Source organism: Helianthus annuus, chromosome 14 (assembly GCF_002127325.2).
Source record: "Helianthus annuus cultivar XRQ/B chromosome 14, HanXRQr2.0-SUNRISE, whole genome shotgun sequence".
NCBI lineage: Eukaryota > Viridiplantae > Streptophyta > Magnoliopsida > Asterales > Asteraceae > Helianthus > Helianthus annuus.
The window spans coordinates 90,604,685-90,631,582 of NC_035446.2; the positions used below are offsets into that span (position 1 = coordinate 90,604,685).

At 38.8% G+C, this 26,898-nt stretch overlaps 1 protein-coding gene across 1 annotated transcript; it reads right to left on the bottom strand.

Moving 5' to 3' along the window:
* Window positions 1–321: 321 nt before the first annotated feature.
* LOC110908554 (probable aldo-keto reductase 4) lies at window positions 322–16,561 on the bottom strand. Its single transcript, XM_022153501.2, has 5 exons — window positions 16,237–16,561; window positions 15,951–16,151; window positions 1,184–1,356; window positions 911–1,013; window positions 322–820 (listed from the first exon to the last, which is right to left on the bottom strand). The coding sequence occupies exons 1-5, from the start codon at window positions 16,522–16,524 to the stop codon at window positions 488–490; spliced, it is 1,098 nt and encodes a 365-aa protein (XP_022009193.1). The 5' UTR covers window positions 16,525–16,561; the 3' UTR covers window positions 322–487.
* Between the last annotated feature and the right edge of the window lie 10,337 nt (window positions 16,562–26,898).

Genomic DNA, 26,898 nt, shown 5'->3' on the forward strand with positions numbered 1-26,898 from the left:
GCCAGTGGGTGTGCGGATGAAGGTTACGGAACTGGCATCTTGCGCAGCAATCAGAGATAGTCTCACAGTAGTAAAGGAAGTTAATATAGGCGATGTATAATGGCTGCGTGATGTATAATGGCTGCGTGTAACGACTTCTAGTCTCTGGCTAGCCGGTCTTGTTTATGATGAATGAGTAGTATCCTCATTTCTGTTATGGCTAGCAGGTCTTGTTTATGATGATTGAATAATATCAAAATCAAACAACTAAACATATAGATAAATACTAAATAATCTCAAACATATAGATGAATAAAAGAACACACACTAAAGACATTTGGATGAATCAAGAACAATTCCCTTAAAACTTAATTCCAATACAAGAGGATGAAACAAAAGTACACAATTAGTTATGCATCTACATGATGATATTTCATGACATATCACCATATGACTGTGGAATAAAGGTAAGTATCACAATAATTAAGTATGTGTTCAAAGGAGAGAGTTATTTCCATGATGACAAAGGCATAGTCTCAACATATGAAAGAGCCAAGATTTTGGGAGGTAATCTACTGCCCTTAAAAGCATCAACTGAAGCTATAGATTCAAGCTCAACCATGTCTTGTGGTGAGAGTTTGACAGACAAAGCACCGACATTTTGGTTAAAGTTCTCCATTTTTGACGTGCCTGGGATGGGACACACGTCTGCCCCTTGGTGTAGGATCCACGCTAAGGCCAACTGAGATGTGGTGCACCTTTTCTTCTTTGCAATTTCATGAATCTTATTAAACAAAGTAAGGTTGTGTTCAAGATTCTCCCCTTGTAATCTTGGAATGGTCTACAAAGACACATTATAGAAATTAGAACTGTCAATAAGAATACAAGTATAATATGAAGCACAAAGTTTTCATTACAAAGTAACACAAACCTTCCTAGAATCTTCATCTGGCATACCATCAACCAACTTAGGACCCGAAGCTAAAAACCCACTTCCAAGAGGACCGTACGGAACAATCCCAATGCCTAACTCTCTGAAAAATACACATCAATAAAGTGGAAACAAGACTTGTAAGAGATGGCTTTTAAAGAACATACATTGTTTTAACAACCAAAATTTACACACCATATTAATGGTCCAAAATCAAACTCGCGTCTATTAAGTTTGAAGACTTTGTTGTATACTACATCGGACATGGTTTACCTGCAAGTCGGAATTACTTCTTCTTCATGGACTCTAACCCACAGTGACCATTCTAACTGTACAGCTGTAATTGGATGAACAGCATGGGCTCTTCTGATAGTGGAAGGTGAGGCCTCAGATAGACCTATATATTTGATTTTACCCTCTTCAACCAGTTTCTTGAGCTCTCCCATCTGTGTTCGTACAAGAAAAGGAATGAGATCCATGCACATTATCTTGAGGACTATATCTTGATCTAGAAAAACCAACTCAAATAGCATAACATCAGCTAGGCACTCCTCGTAGCTATAGTGACTTCAATTTTTTAGTGTTGAATTATACTCTTTGTCAAGTTCTTGGTAATCCAGTACTTAAAACATCGATTTCCCAAACTTATCAAGGTAATCTTTAAAAATTCAATCTCTTAACACACCGTCAACTTTCATATCTGCTTCAATTCCACGTAAATAAAAGAAGAGAAGGCAATATACAAATTGAGATAATAATTGAAGGATTAAAAGAATTTAAGTATACAAGGATTTCCATAGAAAAAGATTAGAGCTCTAGTGGCTACTCTTGTTTGAAACCCCTCATCTCTATTATACAATGTTAATGTCTACTTGTCTAGGTTGAGCACTTCATCTTCATTTCTTATTCAGCAGTATTCCTTTAACTATCAAACCTAATTGCTAGCATCCTTGCAATTGTTTTTTTAGTTCCATCCACCCCCAGGTTTTACATATTTCTTCTTGAATACACTTATTACATCTTAGTTGTTTAAACTCGATCTTTTTTTTTTTTTTTTTTTTTTTTTTTTTTTTTGCAGCTTAAATTGGTTAGTATTTATGAACACTCTTCCATGTTGGTAATTTTCGTTTCTTTGATGTCCTTTAAGTATAGTTGTATTTACCTAAAACCAAATGACAAATTAGAATAAACGTCGTTAGGAGGTGTTGAGCATACACTTGTTCAAAGTTATTCTAATGTTGAGCACCATGGAACCTCAAGGTTTCAGAAGAAAGCCATTCGGAGATCCAAGACGGCGCTGCCCTAGCAGGCAGGGGCGATTCTTAGAAGGCCACTGGGCCAGTGGCGAAGCTTGAGATTTTCGACGGGGGGTCGGAAGTCACTGGTGTTGATACATATTATGTGGTCGCGACTCGACTCGGTTCGACTCGGTTAGGTTCGGCTCAAGCCCGACGTTACGACATTCCTCCGTCGTGCACCCCAGAGTTCGACACGCGGAGCACGGAGAGCCGCAAGCGTTCCCGAGGCGCCACATCACCATGACATCATCATGATGATGTCATGATGATGTCACCAAGTTGACTATTCTTATAATTTGATGAATACAAGAACATGGACGTGCATGTGAGTTGTCCTTGGGCCAATCAGAAAACAAGCATGGTCCTTTAACTGATTTGGCGAAACATTTTGGGCCCAAGCCCAATACTCGACGAAACTGAAGTAATGTCGACGAAACAGCCTTGTTTCGTCGACTATGTTTATGTTTCGTCAACTTTTCCCTGATTCGTCAAGACTTGATGTGATTCGCCAAGCTTTGATACGTCAAGATCTGATTCGTTGTGTCTGTGGCTATAAATAGCCTGTCTGTGGATAAGAAAAGTAGAGAACACACAGAGAGAACAGAGAGAGCATTCTGTTGAGAGCACACACACACGAGTGTTTTAGAGAGTTTACAAAACACATTTGTAAACATTGCGTTGTAACCGAACCTTTCATTCGTATTAATACAAGTGGTGTTAATCGGTGAATATTGTGTGTTGTTTTGTGCGTGTTCTATCTCGGTTTGCCATTCCGGTTGGATTCCGCACAACCGGGTTGGTTAGTACACAAGGATTAGGCGACTAGATCCTCCTAGCCGGACCTACAAGTGGTATCAGAGCCTTGGCTCTTCTCCTTGTTAAAACCGAGGTGTTCTTGGTTTGTTTTTCGGGTGTTAAAATTCATATTTTCTGGAAAAACATTCTAAAAATCGGGTTTAATCTTGTTGTTTTGCTTTGTGTTTTGTTAAAAACCTTGTTAAACTCATGTCCACATGCTAAATATTGGTTTTTATTAAACATTGCAAGCAAAATCGTGATTTCGGAAAGTTTTCGGTTCACCGGAAACTTCAAAAATTCATAGTGTTCTTGTGACATTCAAAGTGTTCTTCAAAAAGTTACACTTTTTGATCTTTGATAATTGTGTGTGAAAGTTGTTTGTGCATTGGAAGTTGTAAACTGATTAAAATATTTGCACCTTACTTGTTTGGTGAAAGCATCATGGTTGGTAGCCGAAAGTAAGGTCTGTGTTGTGTCAGGATAAGATAAAGTCAAAAGTTTACCAACCAGTGACAACTTTCTTGACGAAACAAACACTCAACGAAACAGAGAAACAGAATCTTTGGCGAAACAAAACTTTATCAATCTTGGAGAAACAGAATTTTCAACGAAACACATTTATATTTCGTCAAAGCCCACCAAAAGCTATTCTATTTCGTCAACTTTAAAGCTCACAAACAAAATTTTTATTTCGTCAAAATAAATTGAAGATTGTGGGATCTGTGTTTCGTTGACTCTAAAAAGCCCAGAAGTGGAATTTTTTTTTTTCTTTGTCACCAAAAAGCCCAAATAACCATTCTATTATTTTAATTTTTAGTTTCGCCAATTATCACATCCATATAATAATCTCATTTCGCCAAACACACAGTGGGCACATGTTTATTTCGTCAAGCACAAATTAAAACTTATAAGAGTTTGTTTCGTCAACTATGTTGGATTTTTGTTTCGCCAAAAAGAATCATTAAGCTTTCTTGTTTCGCCAAACTTGTTTAGAGTTCTATTTCGACAACCAAGTGTTTAAAATTCAGTTTCGTCAAACATTATATTTCGTCGAAACACTTGTAATTTTTAAACAGAAGGTTTGCAAGTGTGAGTTAACTGTTTGATTTGAGTGTAATTTTCAGGTGATCATTTTTCTTTATCAAACATGAACCCGAGTTGGTGGGGAACTCCGGCTCCAGATAGTGGAAAATATACAAGTTCAGGTTCCACTCCCTCATGGTGGGGTACACCGGCTCCAGACAGTGGAAAGTACACGTCTACAAGTCTATCGCCTTCATGGGCCGAGTCTCCGGTGTCAACATCTTCTCAGGCAAATCAGTGGGCATTAGTATCGAATCAAACTCCGAGCATTCAGAGTATCTTATTGAGCGAAAGCGAAACTGGAAGTTTGAATCGACCTCCGAAGCTGATGCACTTAAATGAGTATCCGGGTTGGGCTGATCGTTTTCGTACATATGTTCTTGGCCAAAATACAGAGCTGTGGATACGTTTCACCACAGACTTCGATCAAGCCATAGAAGTTGCTGCTTCGTCTACTGCTACTTTTGCAGATCTTCCAGAGGATCAGAAGAAAACATATGATCTGGAAAAGAAAGCCTACGCCATCCTCACTCAGGCGTTAAGCAAAGACATCTATCATCAGTTTGTCAGCTTCAAGACTACAAAGAAGTTGTGGGACGGGTTAAAAACCAGAGGAGTAGGAAATGAGGCAACACGTCAATTGCGTCATGATCTGCTCAAGAAGGAATTTGACGGTTTCTCATGCTTAGATAAGGAGTCTTTGGGAGACATGACAAGCAGATTTTATCATTTGCTTACTGAGTTGAACAATTTTGGTGTAGCAACAACTCAGACAGAAGTGATGAAGAAGTTTGCTGATGCATTGCCAACCCAATGGAACAGTTTTCTGGAGATCTTGAAGTATAATGGGGTTATGGCTACTACAAATATCAACGACTTCGTGCAACTTTTGGAGAACAAGGATCAAGAAGAGACCCTGAAGGCAAAGAGAGTTCCAGTGCCTCAGAATCCAGAAATGTATTATGGAACTTCAAGTACTTCTTCTGCTAGAGCCATTGTGCCAAGCAACCCTGGTTCACATGCTCCACTGCAGACAGCCTTTGTCACAAGCACAGATATGTATGGCAATACAGTGCAAGTTCCTGTTAAGCCCCCTCCTACCACAGACATGTATGGAAATCCAATTCAACCACCTCCTCCTGCTCAAGCATGTTATGGAGGTACATCATCTGCTGGTCAGCAATCTAAGCCAGACACAGTGCGACTCAACACTTCAAGCTTCTCAAAAGTCAGTGTGGAAGTAGCTAAGGAACACATGGAGCTGCTCAACACGTTAGTAAGTGCGTACTGCGGGCTAGTTGAAGGTCAGATTGGAAACATTAATCTGACACAAGAAGACTATCAGCAGATTGATAAAGAGGAAATGGAAATGATGGATATCAAGTGGGCCTTTGCCAGTGCTGTTAGACGTGCAAAGGATTTCATGGAGAGAACAGGCAGAACCAGCTTGGAAAGCAAGAAGGATACCAAGTATGGGTTCGACAAGCAGGCTGTGAAGTGCTTTAACTGTGGAGAACGTGGCCATTTCAAGCGTGAATGTACGAGGCCATCTCAACATGGGAATCAAAATCCCTTCAGAGGTCAAGGGAACAGGGCAAACCAGAACCAACCAAGGAACAATGAGCGTACATTGGTACCGGTTAACAACCAAGCGGGACCATCAAATGCCAACCAGGCACTCGTGGTTCAAGTTGATGAAGGTTGTGACTGGTCTATTCAGTTAAGCAGTGATGCTCCAGATGGTACTGCATGTTTTGCTAAGGTTGTGAAGGATCCAGTTCACACCAGTGGTGGAGAATCTTCCGCCAATGGTGATGAATCTTCTGAAGATGAAGACTCCTCCGGTTATAGCAGGAGTTCCGATGAAGAATCCTCAAGATCAGGTGATGAGAATGTGGGTGAGATATCTGGTGTTTCGGTTGATGCTGATATTGATGAACTTTTGGAGGAAGCTGCAGTAAGAACTGATAGAAGATCTATTTTAGTGGATCAAGCTGCTTATGCTTCGTCTTCTCTCCATTCGGCCTTTATGGCTAATGTCGGCAGTTCATCAAGTCAGGTATGTGTCGATGAACCCACTGCTGTTAATTGTGATGAATGTGCTAGGTTGCATGCTAGGTGTGCTGACTTAGAAGGAAACATGTCTGAGTTGCAAGCCAAACATGATGCTTTACAAGCTAGTTTGTTTGACTTGCAAGACAAACATAGTTCCTTGAGTGCTGAGTGGTGTGACTTGCAAAGCAAGCATGAGGCTTTGCAAGAGAAATATGATGTGACATTCATCCACAATCAGAAATTGACTGTGGACCTTTCCAAATGCACAGAAGCCAACATGTTTTACGAAAACCATGAAAAAGAATTTAAGTCAATGATTGAGACATTAAAGAAAGATAAAACTGAATTGACAAAAATGGTTTCAAGAAAACAGACGGACATCAATTTGTATATATCTCGCCTGGATATTATGCAAAAAGAGATGGCTTGTGTGAAAACAGAAAGCGATGCAATCCAGCTTAAGCTAGACAGTTATTTGAGCTCTAGCTATGTGTTGGATCACATCATTGATGTTCAGAAGGAAAAGAGGGATGTCACATGCATTGGCTACAAGAAATGTCCACCACCAGTTAGACACAATTATGATGCCATGCCAGATGAGGAGGACAGAGTAGTATTTGAACCTTCTGTGCCTCTAGATGTTAAGGAGTTTGCTGCAGGACTCGGATACCAAAAGGAAGTATCCTCAGATTCAGATGTGTCAGCAGATACATTTGTAAGTGCTGAACAGAATCAAGATCCTCCAGTTGTGATTGAGGATGCTGATTCTTCTGATGATGAATCTGATGATACTGTCCCAGCAAAGTCTGATGCGGTAGCCAAAAATGAGGACATACCTCTTGAGAATCACATTCTATGTGATCCCCCTGTACAACCCGCTAAGACTGTTGCAACTGAGTCCTCATCTGCAGAAGAGCCGGAGAGTGTGAATTTGCTGTACACTCTAGTTGGTGATGATAAAATTTACTCAGACAAAGATTTTCCCATTAAGAATGTTAATCAATCCTTAATCTGCAAAGTCTTTGAAAATTCGACAAGTAAGTTTTTGGGAAAGACAGGACCACGTGTTACAGTTACACAGTGTCCTCCTATTCCAAAGGCTGAAATTCGAAAACAATTTGGCAACAAGAAATTACCAACAGTGCCAAAACAGGAAAATCACACCAAGCCCAAAGGAAAATCACCGGCTCAAGTCCAAAAGAAGCCGAACCAAAAGAAGAAGAAAAATGTTAACTTTGTGAAATCGACGGGAACGGACAAAATTGAAAAGTTTGAAAATCAATCTAACTTAGATTTTGTCAAGAAAGCTATTGTCGAGAAAAGAAATGAACCAAGCAGTTCAAAACCTAGTACCTCGGGTTCACAAAGTTCAACATCATCGGTTAGACGATCACATGATTCTTCGGGGTTTGTTGAACGAAGATCATGTTTTGAATGTGGAACCATTGGGCATATTATTAGAAACTGCCCATATCTTCATAAGCAAAAAGAAAAGGTTGATGATCCCCGTGGCAAGACTGACCGTAAGCCATCTGTTTCCACAAAACAAGATCCCCGCCTTGCAAAAGAAAGGGAAAAGAAACAGAAGCGCCAACAGGTCAAGAAGATTGAAAAAGCAATTAAAACCGATGTGGTTCAAAAACAATTTGTTACTGTAAAACCAGACAATTCTAAAACATCAAACAATCAAGAAGTTAAAACTTTAAAGAAAGACACTGGTAAAACAAAACAGACCTGGAAACCTAAATCGGTTACTGAATCAGGGGGACCATCACAATTCACCAACCATCAAAGACAAGAAGTTATTGTCATTGATGAAAATGGAAGACCCAAGACCACAATGGCTTGGGTCTCCATCTCCAACTAATTCGTTTGAGTTCATGTGCAGGGTGCTTCAGGAGGAACTATCAGTAGTCATTGGATTGTTGATAGTGGGGCATCCAGGCACATGACAGGCGACATGAAGCTTCTCTACGACGTTAAATCTATTAGAGGAGGTTATGTTGCTTTTGCTGGAGATAAAGGTGGATATATAACGGGAGAAGGAATGATATCTAACGGGATTGTCAGCTTTGACAAGATCAACTTTGTGCAACAACTTGATCACAATCTTCTTAGTGTTTCTCAAATCTGTGACAAGCAGTTCTCAGTACACTTTGATGCTAATGGATGTTATGTGCTGAAACCCGGCTTCAAAATTCCAAAAGAATGGATTCTCTTGTCGGCTCCAAGGATAAATGATTTGTACATCCTTGACATGAGCCAAGCTATTACAACGTCTGCACAAGCAACTTGTTTCGTTTCAAAAGCCACAGAAAAAGACACTATCTCTTGGCACAGACGAATGGGTCACATTCACTTACGCAAAATGAATCATTTGGTTTCAAATGAATTGGTGAATGGTGTTCCCCTCAAAAATTTCCATCTTCAAGACGTCTGTGTTTCGTGCCAGAAAGGAAAGCAAACAAAGAAGAAGCACCCTACAAAGAAGATCAACACAGTGGCAGTTCCTCTTGAACGTTTGCACATGGATTTGTTCGGTCCTGTCAAGCACAAGAGTATTCGGGGTGATCAATACTGTCTCGTGATTACTGATGATTATTCAAGATTTTCTTGGGTAGCTTTCATGGCACACAAGAGTGAAACCTTTGGCATCATCAAAAACTTGATCATTCAGATTGAGAATTTGTATAAGTTAAAGGTTAGGCGGATACGTAGCGACAATGGTACTGAATTTAAAAATCATTCCATGGCGGAGTTCTGCACCTCAAAAGGTATTCTTCATGAGTTTAGTGCAGCTTATACTCCTCAACAGAATGGTGTCGCTGAACGTAAGAACCGCACATTGATCGAGACTGCTAGGACAATGTTAGTAGAGTCACAGTTGCCCATTCCATTCTGGACTGAAGCTGTGGCCTCTGCATGTTATACATTGAACCGAGTCCTTACAGTCAAAAGGCACAACAAGACCTGCTTTGAGCTTCTTCAAAAACGGAAACAAGATCTGTCTTATCTAGAACCGTTTGGAGCTCCATGCACAATCATCGATCCTAACGGAAAGTTTGGGGCAAAAGCAATTGATGGATACTTTCTTGGGTATGCCACCCCTAACTTACGAGTCTGGAATCTAGAGACTAAAAGGGTCGAGGAATGGTCTGAGGTCAGAGTACAAAGGCACACTTTGCCAGTCAAAAATCCGGGTCAACCTTGGATGTTTGAGTACGATGATTTCTTCAATTCGATCAATGTTGAAGCCGTTGAAGAAAATGCTGCGGCTAGGATGTTTTTCGAGAGTGACAATGCAACAGTTTCACCGGTGGTTCGTCCAATTCTTGTTAATCAAGAACCATCTTCTTCGGTGAAAAATAATACTCTCAACAATGAGGATTTTCATGATGCAAACGAATTGAACGAATCTTCAGAGGATGATGAATTTCTAGATGCAGATCAGGAAGCTCCTACAACAGCAGTTCATGGTACTTCAGAGGGTACTCCTCCAGTGGATGCCCATAGAACAGCTGAGGCTACTGCATCATCCTCTTCGTCAATTCCGGGCCTTGAATTGGTTGTTGATCTTAACCTCAACAACCTGGGTATAAATGTTCCAGTTCCAGATAATCCAGAAACAAGGATTCATAATACCCATCCTCAATAAAACATCATTGGAAATGTGCAAAGTGGCGTTCAAACAAGAAACATGTTGCGAAACAACAACAATGCAGGCTTGTATGCAGCTATTCGAGAATCCGGGCAACAAAACGATTGGTCTTTCGCGTGTTATGTCTCACAGGAAGAACCAAGAACGTGGAAAGAAGCCTTGAAAGATAACGCTTGGGTTGAAGCAATGCAGGAGGAACTGCAACAATTCCAGAAGCTAGGTGTCTGGAAACTCGTAGAGAAACCTGCTGGATACAAGAAGATTGGTACCCGTTGGGTTTTCAAATGCAAAAAGGATGACCGCGGAGTTGTTATCCGAAACAAAGCACGTTTAGTCGTTCAAGGTTTTCGTCAGATTGAAGGGATCGACTACAACGAAGTCTATGCACCTGTTGCACGTCTCGAAGCAATTCGAATCTTTCTAGCCTATGCGTCCTTCAAAGGATTCAAGGTTTATCAGATGGACGTGAAAAGTGCATTTTTACATGGTGTGGTTGAAGAAGAGGTGTACGTCGAACAGCCTCCAGGTTTTGAAGATCCTATCCATCCCGATCGGGTTTGGTTGCTCAACAAAGCTCTCTATGGTCTTCATCAAGCACCGCGAGCTTGGTATGCAACCTTATCTCACTATCTGCTGGAGAACGGTTTTCGTAGAGGTCTTATCGACTGTACTCTTTTCATCAAAGAACAAGATGGAGATCTTCTTCTGGTACAGGTATACGTTGATGATATTATTTTTGGTTCTACTAATGATGTCTTGTGTAGGGAATTCGAGCGCATTATGCAGGATAAATTCGAGATGAGTGCTATGGGGGAAATGACCTTCTTCTTGGGCCTACAAGTACAACAAACAGAGTCTGGGATATTCATCCATCAGACTAAATATGTTGGTGACATCTTGAGCCGGTTCCAGATGTCTGATGCAACGCCCATTGGTACCCCATTGCCAACGAATCACGGAATTACTCCTGACTTGAAGGGAGAAGCTGTTAGCCCCTCAAACTATCGCGCAATGATCGGATCTCTTATGTACCTCACAGCATCAAGGCCAGACATAATGTACCCAACGTGCCTGCTTGCCAGATATCAAGTTAACCCGAAGGCCTCACATCTTGCTGCTGTTAAAAGGATTTTTCGTTATTTGAAGGCGTACCCTGACACCGGTCTGTGGTACCCTAGGGATAATAACTTTGAACTGGTAGCATTCAGTGATTCTGATTTTGGCGGATGCAAAATCGACGGTAAATCCACAACAGCTGGATGTCAGTTCTTAGGAAATCGCCTAGTCACATGGCAGTGCAAGAAGCAGACGTGTGTCGCTACATCAACATGCGAAGCTGAATACATTGCTGCCTCAAGTTGTTGTTCCCAAGTTCTTTGGATCCAACAACAAATGCGGGACTACGGTTTTGAATTCCTAACTACTCCTATTTACGTTGATAATTCTGCTGCTTTAGATATCACTAGAAATCCTGTGCAGCACTCAAAGACCAAACACATCGAAATCAAATATCACTTCATACGTGATTGCTTTGAGAAAAGACTAATCGATGTTGTTAAGGTCCACACCGATGACCAACGTGCCGACTTATTTACCAAAGCATTTGACAAATCAAGATTTGACTTTTTATTATTGGTAAATGGCATTAAGGTCAAGCAAGAGTAAAACCAACATCGGAAAATCATTTTTGTAAATATCTTTGTGTCTTTTAAATTTATCTTAGTTTATTGATTTTAGGGGGAGTAAATCCAAAAATCGGAAAATCCAAAAACATCGAAAAATTCAAAAACACAAAAACAATAGAAAAGCAAAAATGAGTTTCCTGGAGAGCAAAAGAGAAAATGATAGTACATCAGTGGTCTATCCAAACCTCTTTAAACCTTAAATGAAAAACGATAAGCAGCTCTATATAAGATGTATCGGTAGGCTCACAATCATTTTAAAGTGTGCAGGGTGATATAAATCTTAATCGACTGAAGACCAGGTGGGAACCATTCATTGGCATATGGTCTTAGTACCGAAATTTCGTTTGATAGATTGCCGAGGTTCTGAGATATTCGGTCTTTATGCTGCTTATCATCTGGGTATCATGGTTGTATCTTTTACCGAAAAATAACGGGGACGCAAGTCTAGATCTTCCATGATACTATACATACGTGTACATATTACATACTGCATTCGACCTCAATAAGTGATAAACAATCACATGTCCAAATCAAATAAGTGATAAAATATCACATTTTTCCGGGTGTCAAGTTCGTCTCTCTGCTGTACGGAAGTACTGACCTGTTCACGGACTTGCTCCTGTGCCCTCATGCATGAAAATCAAGTTCCTCATCAATAAGTGATTCTATCACATAGGGCTTGTTTTCAAATCAAAATAAGTGAGAATCTCACATCATATACGGTCAAACAGATGATAATCGGTATACTCACCGGTAAGATGAACCCTCGTGCATACCTTGATACGGGAATGTGTCGTGATGTGGATGAACACCGGTCGGTAAGTATAAATCATACCTTAACGTATCTCCTAAACATGATTACATCTGATAAGTTGAGCTTATGTGGACAACAATACCGATAATTGTTATAGGATGCTTATCTTAATGTTAACTAATTGAACAACAAGAGCGTTTTGGCATGACCGTACACTGATATGATTCTCTTACTCTCGAAACTCGCAAAAAGAATGTCTGTATATATTTATTTACTGCTTTCAGTCTTTACATTTCAAAATATTCAAAAAATACCAAAAAGATTTTAGGTGTGTTTTAATATAAACTTTATAAAAGCCAAAAAGATTTTATTTCTATCTTATTTTCGATCGTACGATGTTGGATCTCGAGTCTTCGTTACCTGAAACCTGAACGAAAACCGAATTGACTAAATCTTCATAAACGGTCGAAATTTGCAAGTTTTGAAAGTTCAAATTTGAAATTGATTAATTTTATTAAACTTTCAAACTGTCAGACGGTGTTTGATTGTGACATGGTCATTCGTGTGTCATTTGTTTATGCTAACTATATTCCAAGCAGTTGTTCTCATTACGCGTTTAGATTTCTTGCATGTGCAGATGCTAAAGGCAAGGAGAACATGGTCGATGACAAGCTTCGGAATGATGACACGACGTGAAAGGCACTCAAAAGATAAAGATGATCGAATTGCCGCTGACCATCATCAACACCACAAGGATCTCAAGCGCTAATGATCAAGTCATTCACGAGCATAACTCAAGAAGGAGCTTATGTTAAGGACGTGAAGACTTTGAAGATCCTCCGACATAGAAGACATGAAAAGGCGAATCTCGCGAGTAGCGTCCAAGGGGGAGTTTGTTGATACATATTATGTGGTCGCGACTCGACTCGGTTCGACTTGGCTCGGTTAGGTTCGGCTCAAGCCCGACGTTACGACATTCCTCCGTCGTGCACCCCAGAGTTCGACACGCGAAGCACGGAGAGCCGCAAGCGTTCCCGAGGCGCCACATCACCATGACATCATCATGATGATGTCATGATGATGTCACCAAGTTGACTATTCTTATAATTTGATGAATACAAGAACATGGACGTGCATGTGAGTTGTCCTTGGGCCAATCAGAAAACAAGCATGGTCCTTTAACTGATTTGGCGAAACATTTTGGGCCCAAGCCCAATACTCGACGAAACTGAAGTAATGTCGACGAAACAGCCTTGTTTCGTCGACTATGTTTATGTTTCGTCAACTTTTCCCTGATTCGTCAAGACTTGATGTGATTCGCCAAGCTTTGATACGTCAAGATCTGATTCGTTGTGTCTGTGGCTATAAATAGCCTGTCTGTGGATAAGAAAAGTAGAGAACACACAGAGAGAACAGAGAGAGCATTCTGTTGAGAGCACACACACACGAGTGTTTTAGAGAGTTTACAAAACACATTTGTAAACATTGCGTTGTAACCGAACCTTTCATTCGTATTAATACAAGTGGTGTTAATCGGTGAATATTGTGTGTTGTTTTGTGCGTGTTCTATCTCGGTTTGCCATTCCGGTTGGATTCCGCACAACCGGGTTGGTTAGTACACAAGGATTAGGCGACTAGATCCTCCTAGCCGGACCTACAACTGGACCTAAAATTATACATTAAAAATTATAAAACCGGGGGGTCGAAAACGTATATATCTAAAAAATTCTATACGAAACGTACATAGATAACACTACTGAGCGAAAAGTTCGGGGGGTCGGGCGCCCCTCCCGGCCCCTTCAAAGCTACGCCCATGCACTGGGCCACGGCCCGGGCAAGTTTTTCGGCCGTAGTGCTAATTTTCCGCATTTCGATCGAAATTTTTTATATATACTATGTTTGGCCCGGGCTTGCCCGGGCTTTTTTTAGTGCCCGTGTCTTTCGCCTTGGCACGTTCAACGGACAAGATCCGCCACTGCTAGCAGGGTGGGCAACACCCCGACAGGGTTCAAGTGGAAAGGCACGTGGCGTGGTCTAAGGTTCGAGCCCTAGCGGAGGTCACGCTAAATAATAAAAAAAGTTACTAGTAAGTTACTAAAGAATAGTGAGAAATGAGATCGGTAATAAGTTACTACTTATTACTGATGATAAGGGAGAAGGCATGCGATTAATACAATAGACATCTTTACCAAGGCCCCAAACATCACAAAGCATGAAATATCGGTGGCCATTATATGATAAAAACAAACGCAAGGCTCCAAACATCACAATATATAAAATCAAAGTAACTTGAACAACGAGAATTGGAACTAGATAATTGTAACTTAGTAGATCTGCCCAAAGGACAAGCAGTACATGAAATGGACTATGAGGTTGAGTAACCGGAAGTAACAACTAAAAATCATAAATTGGAAAATACGATGATGTGGATGACCAAGCCTGATGTGACAACCAGCATATGAAGCTCGTGTAGCTGAGATAATGTGAATAGTGTGGATATGTGGAAGATGAAGAGTGTAAAGATTATGCTCATCCGGACGTGTGAGAAGGATAGTGCGTGTAAACTTGTCCTTGACAACAAAAAAAGGAAAAATGAAATTCAAAGAAATCATTGTTATCTAAGAAAAAAATTTGGACTGATAAAATATTCTTTTTATTTTCAGGAAAATGAAGAATATCAAATATGCTAAAAGGTTTGTGTGAGGAATGAATTTTGAAAGAGACAATACGAAGAATAAGAGGACCTTTATCATTACCAACAAAGAGGAAGTCATTTACCATGAGATATGTCTTAGAATTGTCAAGACTTGCCAAATCCATTATGACGTAGGTGGATGTTGGCTCATGTATATGTATTTGTGATTAGAAAAGGCTCGATCATAGTTTTCCAATAACCATAGTTAGTTGGAGATAGAGTAAATGTAAAATTGTTGCCATACTTGTTCACACGAAAGGTTGATTATTCAAACGAAAATTTTGTCAGATGAAACTTCATGCATAACTTAGATAAGCTAAAGGAACTTAACTAAGCGAAACCTCAATCAAAAATCTCAAGCAGAACCTTTATGCAGTAAAAAACTTGTACTTCCGCCCGAAAGTTGTACAACGAAACCTTGTACTTCCGCTCGAAACATGTATAGTGAAACTTTGTACTTTCGCTCGTAACATGTATAGCGAAGCCTTGTATGTTTCGCCTTGTATGGCAAAGCCTTTTACTTTCTCCTGTAACTTCCTTGAGAAATAGATGGTTGTTTAAGACGACAATGATGTCACACTGATGATAATACAAGAGTATTTATACAATTTAGGAAAAATGTGTGATTGTATTGATTGTCAAATGATTAGGGCTTCTACAAGAGTATTTATACAATTTAAGAATTTACATAAACTACCCTGTAATTTTTATATTGTGGACTAAACATAGTTTATACAGTAATAAAGTTAATGTCAAGGAGCTGATTGGGAAAAAACATAGTAAACTATTGGAGGAAGATGACACTTTTTAAATGATTGGGGCAAAACCGTTAAAACGACTAAACCACAGGAAGCAAACCGGAAGTTAACTCTTTATAATAAGTATGATAAGTATGTTTGTGAATGGATTTTAAATGAAAAATTAACTTCAATTGTTCGAGTAGGAAATAATATTTGAGCAAAAAGAGGTGGACCTATGCAATCTAAGAGAATTATGGGATCTCGAAATGCTGACCGTAATCTCTATTGGAACGCGAGAGTCGACGCGATGGACATAATACAAATCAATGTAACTAACATCAAGGCGTTTCAAACTAGCTTCACAACAAGCTCTAACATACTCCGGATCACCACATATATCACAGTCTCCCTCAACCGATTTGATCCCAAATTTCGTTGCCAATTGCACTCTTCCTCTTTCCAATCCCTTCATCGCCTAAACCAACAAAGAAAATGAGAAAAGAAATCAACAACAAATAATAAATAATAATGACTGAAGTCTGAACAATCATCATATCAACCTTGCCGATGAGGATTTCATTTGTTTCAGGTCCATAGAAGTTTGCTGTATCGAGATGAGTGATTCCAGAGTTGACAGCATGATGGATGAGTTTGATCATCTCTTCCTCAGACTTGCCAGGACCATACATACTATCGGTCATGGTCATGCATCCTAAACCGAGAATTGATACCTCCATACCTTGTGATCCAAGTTTAATCATTCTCACCCCACCTGCCATATCAAGAGTACTAATTTTATATTTCAAAGCAGATTTTATGGAAGCAAGATAACCTTCATAGCACTTCATTCATATATAAGTAACTGAGTCAATATCGTCCATGTCTTATTAATTTACCGTGTAACAACATCCATGTCTTTTTTATCGCTTTGTTTTTTTATGTATTTTGTTGAGATTGTAATTGTACGGGCCAAGGATGGGGACTGGGCATTTCCTTCTTTTGATAAAGTTATATAATACTACAACAAGGACTTACATGTTTTTTTTCCTCTTTTTACTTTTTTTTTTTATTTTTACTTTTCAACTTTCAGCATTGACATTTATAACTACTCAGCTTTTTAATTAAGTTCTACGTAGTTGTTTTTATTACGTATCGGCATAAATTTAAGTTGATTTATGTTTCGACGTAAGTTTTTCTAGATATCAGTCGGGTTAAATATAATACGTTTTTTTATGCTTATTTTTTATGTACGTTTTCGTTTTGTCTACGTTTTGACATAAATTTTGTTCGAAAACGAGACAGGTCGAATATAATACGTTTTCATTAGGCGGTATAAATTAAGGTTACTTTACGTTTCAACCCCACTGTAACGCGACATACCATTCTTTAACTTAAAAAAACATTATATTCTTGTGTGCTTATTTTTATGTATTTGTCGGTATAAGTTCAAGTTGGGTTACGTTTCAACATATGTTTCTTTCGCAAATAAGCAGGGTCAAATATAATACGTTTTTATACTTAATTTTATATACATTTTCCGTTGTTCTACATTTTGACGTAATTTTCGTTTGGAAACGAGTCGAGTCAAATATAATACGTTTTCATTAGATGATATAAATTCGAGTCATCTATACAATTCTTCTTAGGCTAGTTATATATATATATATATATATATATATATATATATATATATATATATAGGATTAGGATCATGAGTGAACAACTTCTTGAGAGTGAACTACGTGAACTAATCTTAGCCCTTGATCATTTTTTTAGACTAAAAGGGTAAGATTGACATTAGCTAAATACTTTTAATTAAAATCCCTTAATTTTCTCCTCTCTTAACTCTCCCTCTCTCTCTCTCTCTCTCATTTTTAATTATTTATCTATTATTTTAATTATAAGAGATTGAAGGGCTAAGTTTTTTTTTATAAATAAACTGTTATGTTTCTTTTAAAATTAAATATTAAACCTAATTAAATTATGATTTTTAGCATACGTGTATAGAGGTCAGTATATACAAGACTTATACACTTGTGTATTATTACATCTTGTTTCCACGGGTAGGTATAAACCAGATTTACACACTTGTGTATTATTCAAGTACATATGTGTATACGGGTCGGTATATACCAGACGTATAGACCTGTGTATTATTCAAGTACATAGTGTATACATCTCAATATATACCAGTGTATTATTCAAGTACATAGTGTATACATGTCGATATATATCAGACTTATACACTTGTGTATTACTACATATTGTTTCCACTATACATCTTTTCATCAAACATATATGTATAGAGAATGTAATTAAATATTTTTAATTATGTTCTAGATGAAACAATATTAGATAATGTTTGTATTTTCTTTTTGAATTATGAAATACTAAGTTAGGTAATATGTGAGAGGAAAAAAATATAGAGAATGTAATTAAATATTCTTTTAATTGGAAAGAAGAATCAGGAGAGAGAAAAAATTAATTAATGAAATGAAGATAGAAATATACAGTTATACCCTTGTGTGTATTAAATTACATGTAAGTTACAAAAGATAATTACACTCTTGACATTAAAGAAATAATCTAGATCTACAAAATCAATGGCCAGGATAAGTTCATTTTGTTCACAAATAAATTATTGTTCACTCATGAACCCTACCCTATATATATATATATATATATATATATATATATATATATATATATATATACATATATATATATATATATATATATATATATATATATATATATATATATATATATATATATATATATATATATATATAGTGAAAGTGTATTGTACAATCTTGCTTAACATACGCTGTGAAAATATAACATGCGTGATTAGGTTTTTACCCCATGTGTGATTTCTGATTTTGTACATGCGTGATTATTGATTTCAACATGCGTGATTATGGTTTTCAACATGCGTGATTAGAGTTTTTGAGTTTTATAACATGCGTAATTTCATCTCGTACGCATAATACATTAAGGAATATTGTACGTTAACCAATTCCTATATATATATATGTATATATATATATATGTATATATATGTATATGTATATGTATATATATGTATATGTATATATATGTATATGTATATATATGTATATGTATATATATGTATATGTATATATATATATATATGTATATATATATAGGGATCGGTTCAAATGAAAACCACCCCAAGTTGCGAGAACCGTAGGAATCAATATTAACCAATCAGATAGGGACACATCATTAAACATGTGAGTGTATTTGAGGGGTATATTTGTAATTTAACCATAAATGTCACTGTCTCTTAAATCAGATCAATTTTCTCTCTCTCTCTCTCATACAAAAGTCAGGAACCAGATCACTTTCTCTCTCTCTCTCTGTTGGTGCATATTTCGTACGTCTGCCACTGTGCGAATAGTTAGATAGAGCGTGTGTTGAATATTGTATAGAATAGGATTAGTTGGACATGTTTTGTAAATGTTAAGGTCAATCTGATCGGATAGCAATTCGATCGGATGGCAATCCGATCGGATGGACCCATATGTTGTTGTCTATAAATAGGGGGCACGTGGTTCCCATTTGGACAAGCTTTTGGTTCCCAGAGGGGACATGCTGTCCAACTGGTCTCGTGGTGCTGTAAACGTTGAATAATCAATAGAGACCATATTGAAATTGACTGATCGGTGTCGTATTCTGTTTCTACTCCTTTCTAGTCGTAATAAACGCACCGAACACGTCTTTTCGGGACCAAAGCTCCGTCAAACTCGCCGGATCCTGGAGTCAGCAGTGGTATCAGAGCTACGGTACCGATTTAATCGATCTAACAGTCGGTAAATCACCCAAAACTCATCAATTTTGGGTTAAACGGGAGTTTTGACGTTAAACGGAGAAAATCATCAAAATAAAGGTCAATTCACGGATGGATTTTGGAATTGAAGACGTCAATCTGTTTGGAATTGTATCGCGTACAATCCTGTGAAGTTTCATCATGAAATTCACACAAATAAAGATTCTGGATCGGAAAAACGTGATTTGGAGTGTTCTTGAGCTGTTAGAACATTTCCAATCAGATGGCAATCCGATCGGATGACCATCCGATCCATATCACTATCTTGCTTGAAGGGTTATTGAAGGTTAACTGCTTTTCAATAGAATGGCAATCCGATCGGATGATCATCCGATCATATGACCATCCGATCCATGTCACTATTGGGTGTTTGAAAGTTAAGTTGTTTTCAATCGAATGGCAATCTGATCGGATGGCAATCCGATCGGATGACCATCCGATCCACAAACACAAGTCTGCCCACTTTGTCTTTCAATCGAATGACAATCCGACACTTATCATTCGACCAGATGCTCAAATGCCTAAAAAAAAGAAAGGCATTTTTTTATCGCAATGACGAGGAGAGTCTCCAGAAAAAAATTTGGTGATTGACAATTTTTTTGGGTTTTTAACGACCAAGCTGGGTTGTTCAGGGACACCGTCTGGGGCTTCGAAGTACAGATTTGATGATGCGATCACGGATTGTGAAAGTTAGTGGGGTAGTCATGATACTGGTGCAGAATGTTTATCATTCAGGGTATCTGACTATTTATGCGCCTAATTGTAAAATCCGCAAAGGCAAAAAACTGACAATTGTGGCGAATATTGTGATATTCTAGTATTGGTCAAGTTTTTCGGAGAAGAGAACTGAAAACTGAATTCAGTTTAAGGGGGAATTTAGTGATAGAGACGTTAGAATTTGCAAAAATGAGGGGGAATAAAAATTTCACTGTCGTATGTTGAAATTCCGGCATTTTTGAAATTTGTGACACTGCAACTGTATTCGGGTAGTTTCGACTTCAGATTGTCAGGGGGAATGTGAATCTGATCGTGGGTGTAAGCTTCCGAGATCAAGATCCAAGGTGTTGATATCTGATCGTGGACGGAGATCTGAGATTGATCGTGGATGATAGCTTCTGAGATCTAGATTATCCGAGTAGATGAATCTGATCGTGGACGAATGCTTCGGAGATCCGATTACATTACCAGATGATTTGTTTTTCCGATGAAGATTTGCTGATTGTGGAGAATACCGTTTACACGGATCTGTCATTCTTACGGTACGTTAACGTGGATCACGGTAAACGGGATATCAGATCTTCAGGGGGAATCATGGATTTGAAGTTAACCAGTGGAGTATTTGAAGTTTCTATCAATTGCCGGTTGAGTTTTTGTACATTCTTAGATCGAGCAGGCGGAATGCGAAGATCGTGGTGCTAACTTGTGATATCAAAAACTGAACTCGGATGCGGTTAAAGTTGAAACAGAGGATGCTGTATTGATTAGTTTCAAGTTGGTGATTGTTCGTGAAGGTTGTAGTTTAGCAAATCAGAGGAGAGTCGTGAACTGTGCAAAAGACCTGAAGATTCATTCCAGGGGGAATTCGTGCTTTACTTTGGCAAAAGCAAACCCAAATCAGCAATCGAGGGGGAATTTGGATAGTCAGATTTCAAGATACCTGATTGAAGTTGCAGAAAAGTTGAAGATTACAGAATATTCAAACACGGCTCAAGGTTCTCAAAGTTTTAAAGACGATTCGAAAGTGACATCCGAGGGGGAATCTGCTGGTGCATATTTCGTACGTCTGCCACTTCTTCTTGTGGCGTGATGACTTGGATGGTTGAGCAGTGGCGGTTTCGGCGGTCGATGCAGTGGTGGCTTGATGCAGAGACTTGGAGGGCTTATCCCAGAAACCGGCTTTTACCCGCTTATCGTTGATCTCGGCGGCAAGCAAGTAAGTCTCTTCAATTGATGAGGTCTTCGCGACGTGAACAAAATCGGCAACACAATCGGGTAGAGCTCGAATGTACTTCTTGATGGCCATGTCTGGCATCTTGACTTGATCGGGACAGATGATGCTGAGCTGTTTAAAGCGAGCAGTCAGGGCTGCATTATCTCCATCCTTCTACTTAATGTTCCAAAACTCGTCCTCCAGCTTTTGGCGTTCATGGGGAGGGAAGAATTCGTCCATCATAATGGCTTTCAACTCTTTCCATGTCAGCTCATAAGCTGCATCATTTCCGCGTTTGTTTCGCTCGGTCGTCCACCAGTCTAGAGCTCGGGATTGGAAGACGCCGGTTGCGTTTAGGGTACGGAGATTTTCTGGATAGCCGCTTTGGCGCAGAGTGACTTCGATGGAATCAAACCATTGAAACATAGCTGCTAGGCCATCTTCTCCGGTGAATTCCTTTGGTCCGCATGACTTGAACTGTTTGAAGCTGAAAACAGTCTTGGTAGCATCTTTGGGAGCTTCAGTTCTCGACTCCTCAGATGATTTGCTGACGTTTTCATAGACATCGCTTACAGCTTTTGCTACTTATTTGGCGATGATAGCAGCAAGACGTCTGTCTCTCTTTTGTTGGCGAATAAGTGGCGTTCGGTGTCTAGATGACGACATTGTCTGCAACAGACATCGTCGTAGGTCTCACACACATCCAAATCGAATCTCACCTAACATGTCTACTACTTACTAAAGCTCGGGAACACGTTGAAGCACGTATTACATAAACACATATGCACATAACCACAGATTCACGTAGTCACAGAAGCACATAAGCACGTAGGGCACAGAAGCACAGAATCACAGAGACACAGAAAACACATACGTATTTAATCACAGAGGCAGTCAGAATACAGAAACCTATCATTCAAAGTTTGCGTGTCGTTCGTATATATCGGTCGCGTATAGTATATCGGGTAGTATCTTATAATCGTATAGCAGGTCGAGTATAGCATAGGCGTATATCGTAGCATAATGTAGTCTAGATTTGCAGTGACTTGATAGCGTATTGAGATAGAAGAGCAGTGCGAGTTATGTGTGTCGATCAAAGTGGTAGCAAGATCGAATAATCCTCCAAAAATTTAAACATGTAAACAGATAAATACACACATAACACACATAAAATTGACGAATTATCAGAGTCAGCAGTTGCGGGCTCAGAATCAAAACACATAAAAATCGAGAAATGGATTGTCTGCGGCTATTAGACATGGACTACCCAAAGCGATTCGACTATTCTCAAGAACTTGTCATCACATTTTGACTTTCGGAATCGGCCTCTGCCTCGATTCTTGGGCATTCGGCGCACATCCCTTGAGCCATACTTGTGAGTTCAGGTCGTTGAAGTCCGTCGAGGCCTTGGTGAGGGTTTTGGTAAAATCACGGGCAAGCCGGCAAGGTTAGGGTTTCACCCCTGGCTTGACAACTTTCCCTTGATTTTAGTAAAATAGAGGAGATTATTCATCAAAATACGGATTTCACTCCTGATTTGGTATAATTCCTCGTTGAGCAAAGCGTTCGTCATTGAAAAGTATAATGAAGAGATCATTGATAAGTTGATAAAACAGCATTGATCCAGCAATTTAGTCGAGAGTTTGCGGTTTTCACACCTAATCTTGACTAAATCGCCTTCTCATTATTGAAAATTCGAGTGCGGTGATAGTGTAGTGTAAGCGAGAATTAGCAGGATACATAGCACAAAAACTTGGTCCGTTGGTTCCTAACTATAGTCTAGGTCTCTAAGACATCGACCCAGACTAGGTCGAGTCTTATCTAATTCCCTATAGTTATGGCTCTGATACCAATCTGTTACACCCCAACCGATGGCGGAATCATCGGGGCATGGCACTGAGCGAAACAGATTGTCCAGAAGTTTCCATAACAATTATCATTACTATTCAATTTATATAATACGTCCCATACCGTACCTCAAATAGCAAACAAATTATTACAGATAAGATCCAGGCAATTATTCTGTTCCGACAACTCAGATTTAAATATAAATATTGTTTATCTATGTCTAGAGACTCAAGCTGCAAGATCTACAGACAACTATACTCTAGACTTTTATTCTAGCTTCGCCTTCCTAGCAGATAAGCATCTTAAACACCTGTCACATACGTTAAAATAAAATTCAATACATAAAATGTAAAGGTGAGCATACAAGTTTGATAATAGCATCTAGAGTTCGAAATAGTTTACGCATAACCAGCACGTACACAGAGGAAAACGAAGCATGTTAATTATTGACATGGATCTATCGATACCAATGACTGTGGGTTGACTGCCCGAGGCAGTTCTCAATACATGATTACCACCGTAATCCATGCAAGTAATTGTCCTTAACAACCCCCGTGTGAATGGGTGCTGAGTCCAAACTATAGTACTATCGTCGTTAAGGCAGGTAGACAGCATTCCATGTGTAAACATAACAACAAGCATTCATTTAGTCACGTAATACATGCGGTATCGGTTAGCGCTTAAAGTAATTGAGTAGTGTGTTCGATTGTGATTTTTAATAGTAACGTATGTAACACCCAAAAGTGCTAAAGCAAAAAGGGTTCGAGTATACTCACAACGATTGATGGATTTAAGGGAGCACTTGAGAGTAGGGTTAGCCTGAATAGTTTGATAGTATAACGATAAGCAACGCGTAAAACGAAAAACAAGTGTTGGAGGGTCGGACAGCTGGTCGATCGGACAGTAGTCTGATCTAACGGCTGACCGTTCGGACAGCTGTCCGGTCGTTCGGTAGGCCGATCGGATGGCTGTTCGAGTGGATTGTTTCTTCCTTTGAGAAGGATGTGTTTGTGTATGATGGTTTGACTTTTGAAGTTTTTGTTGTAGCATTTGTGTAACACCTCGTAAAATCACGTCCAATGAAGTATTGACACGTGTAATAAACCCTAATGAAGTCAAACATTGAAATTTAGGGACTAATTTTTCGAAAAATCGAAAAACTTTGATTATGAAAGGACTGAAAGTGTTGGCATACCTAGAATAAGTTTCTAAATAGCCTCTTACGATGTTTATAACCACAAATGTGCCACTTAATGATTAAATGTAGCCGTTTGCGTAATTAATTGAAAGTTTGCGCAATAAAGGGTTAAAAGTGTCAACATGTTAATTCTTACCTCTGAGTGAGCTTTTAACAACCCGGGAGCTTCATAATATTTAATTATCTCAGGAACGCCAAATAATGGCTGTCTAAGGTTTTTATGCCTATAAGTAAAGTTACGCGCAACTTTGCAAGTTAGAGGGACTAAAAGTGTCAATATGTTTAATTATACCTCTGAATGATCTTTTAGCGAACCCGAAGCATCATGATGTTTTATAATACTTTCAAGGATGCCTAATATGGATTAGATGAGGCTTCAATGCTAATAAATGATGAGATGCGCAAGTTTAAGTAATAGAGGGGCCTAAAGCGTCAACTTTTGAATCTACACCATTCGGTGACCATTTAAGCAAATGGGAGCTTAGTAATATTTAAATATATGCTTGGGAATGATTATTATGGGCCATGGAAGGCTTAGATATCATTAAACGGCATTTCGCGCTACTTTGCGCAATTAAGGGACTAATTGCGTCAAAATGTGAAAATATGTCGATTCATATAGAATCGGACCTTCCGAAATATGACCATGAGTTAAACATACCCTATTTATCCTTCATATAGCTTAGATATAGGCTTAGAGGTGATTGGTGCACAAAAATAAACTTTTATGTCATGCTGGGACTAAAAGTGTCAAAAAGTGCACAAGTTTGCGCTTTCGCGCATATCTCGCATTCTGGATATCCCCGGACACCCAAAAATTTATGTAAGCACTAAAATATTTTATTTTAGTGTGTGGTATGATAAAATTCCACTCGTCGCATCATTTGGACCATTTTTAGCGTCCGTCCGTGTTTCGTCGTAATTCGACGCACAACATGACCGTACGGCCAAACAAAACGACATCCGACATGTTTTTGAGCATGTCTCATGTCCCCTATGTTTAAACATCATAGTGGGGCCTTAAAATGATGTTAATGGGCCTTGAACGTGCCTAAAGTGACCATAAGGGCTCACAGGGACCATTTCTGCCATATATGAAACTGTCGTTGCTGGACTGGACTGTCAGGCGAGGCGCGTAAGGTCACACAGACCCTTACGCGGGCTGCGAGATCTGTACAGTTGCAGAAAACCAATTCTATTGCTGGTTTTGTTGATTCCAGGTTTCTGTACTCACATTCTTCAATCTAGGGGCTGCCCACAGTAATTTAAGACCTCTTTACACATGTCATGATCTGATTATAACCTCCCGACACGTGTAGCGATCCCGTGCAATCCCGAAAACTATAAATAGAAATGGCATTTCAATTGTTTTCACACCAATTCCTTCATTCTGATCTTGTTCTCTGATTCAAGGAGGATCCTAAGCTTGTGGGAACCTCCATTCAGTCCCTTGGATCTTTGTAAGTCCCCTTTTGTGCTTAGTTTAATCGTTTAGCGTTTATAGCCGAAAAGTCAAGCGTTTCGATAAACGCTTTGAATTTTAAACGGCTAAGCCATGGTTCGCAACGAACATGGCTACGTGACCGTCATTAGGTAGGCGATTAACCCTCAAAAGGGCGCCTCCTAATTACCACGTTTACGTAGTTAAATTGTCGGGTCAAATAAAAGTCAAACGGGTTAGTTTTAAATAAATTCGTAACTACTAATGTAAAAGTCATAAAAATCAGTTTTGTCACTTTAATAACTTGGTAAATATTAGTTGAACATGTTTAAGCATGATTCAACCCGACAATTCTAAGTATAGACCCGGTTCGGAACCGAAAGTCGCAAAAGTTGACTTTTGCTTTGACTTTCAGTTCTGACCCGAATTAGCTTAGTTTAGATATGCCTTAGGATTCCTGTAGGACCATGTTATAGGTTAGTATAACCCTCTGAGGTTATACAACTTGAATCCTTTGTTATCTTATTCATTTGCAAGTTTCCGTTATATGCCGAATTGTTGACTGTTATGCCCTTTTTACCTTAAAATGTAATTTTTGAAAAAGTGAAAGAATAGAAACCTTCACTACTGATTTATAAACGTGTCCCTAAAATTTGACATCAGTTTGAGGTCTAGAATAGGAGTTATGCTCAATAACGTAATTAGAAAGCCTTTTATTTATTTAACGGCATAATTAGCATAAAGCCTATCTAAACCTAATTTTTGAAACCGAACTTTTTACCTACTGATATAAAATAATATTTTGAGATTTTTAAAGATTTTTATTTATTTTTAGGCTGAGCATAACATAGGGTTCTAGCTATAATTCGGTAATTGCCGGTTTTGCCCTTTTGGGCTATAAAATGAGTTTTACAAATCCTTTTGACCCCAAACCTTTTTCTACTAATCTAAT

Bases quoted from the DNA above. Each gene is read 5' to 3' on its own strand.
- LOC110908554 (XM_022153501.2), bottom strand. From the start codon at position 16,524: ATGAAGTGCTATGAAGGTTATCTTGCTTCCATAAAATCTGCTTTGAAA. The intron at 16,152-16,236 runs GTTGATATGATG...TTGTTGGTTTAG, and splicing joins ATGAAATCCTCATCGGCAAG to GCGATGAAGGGATTGGAAAG. The intron at 1,014-1,183 runs GTAAACCATGTC...TGTATTTTTCAG, and splicing joins GAAGTAATTCCGACTTGCAG to AGAGTTAGGCATTGGGATTG.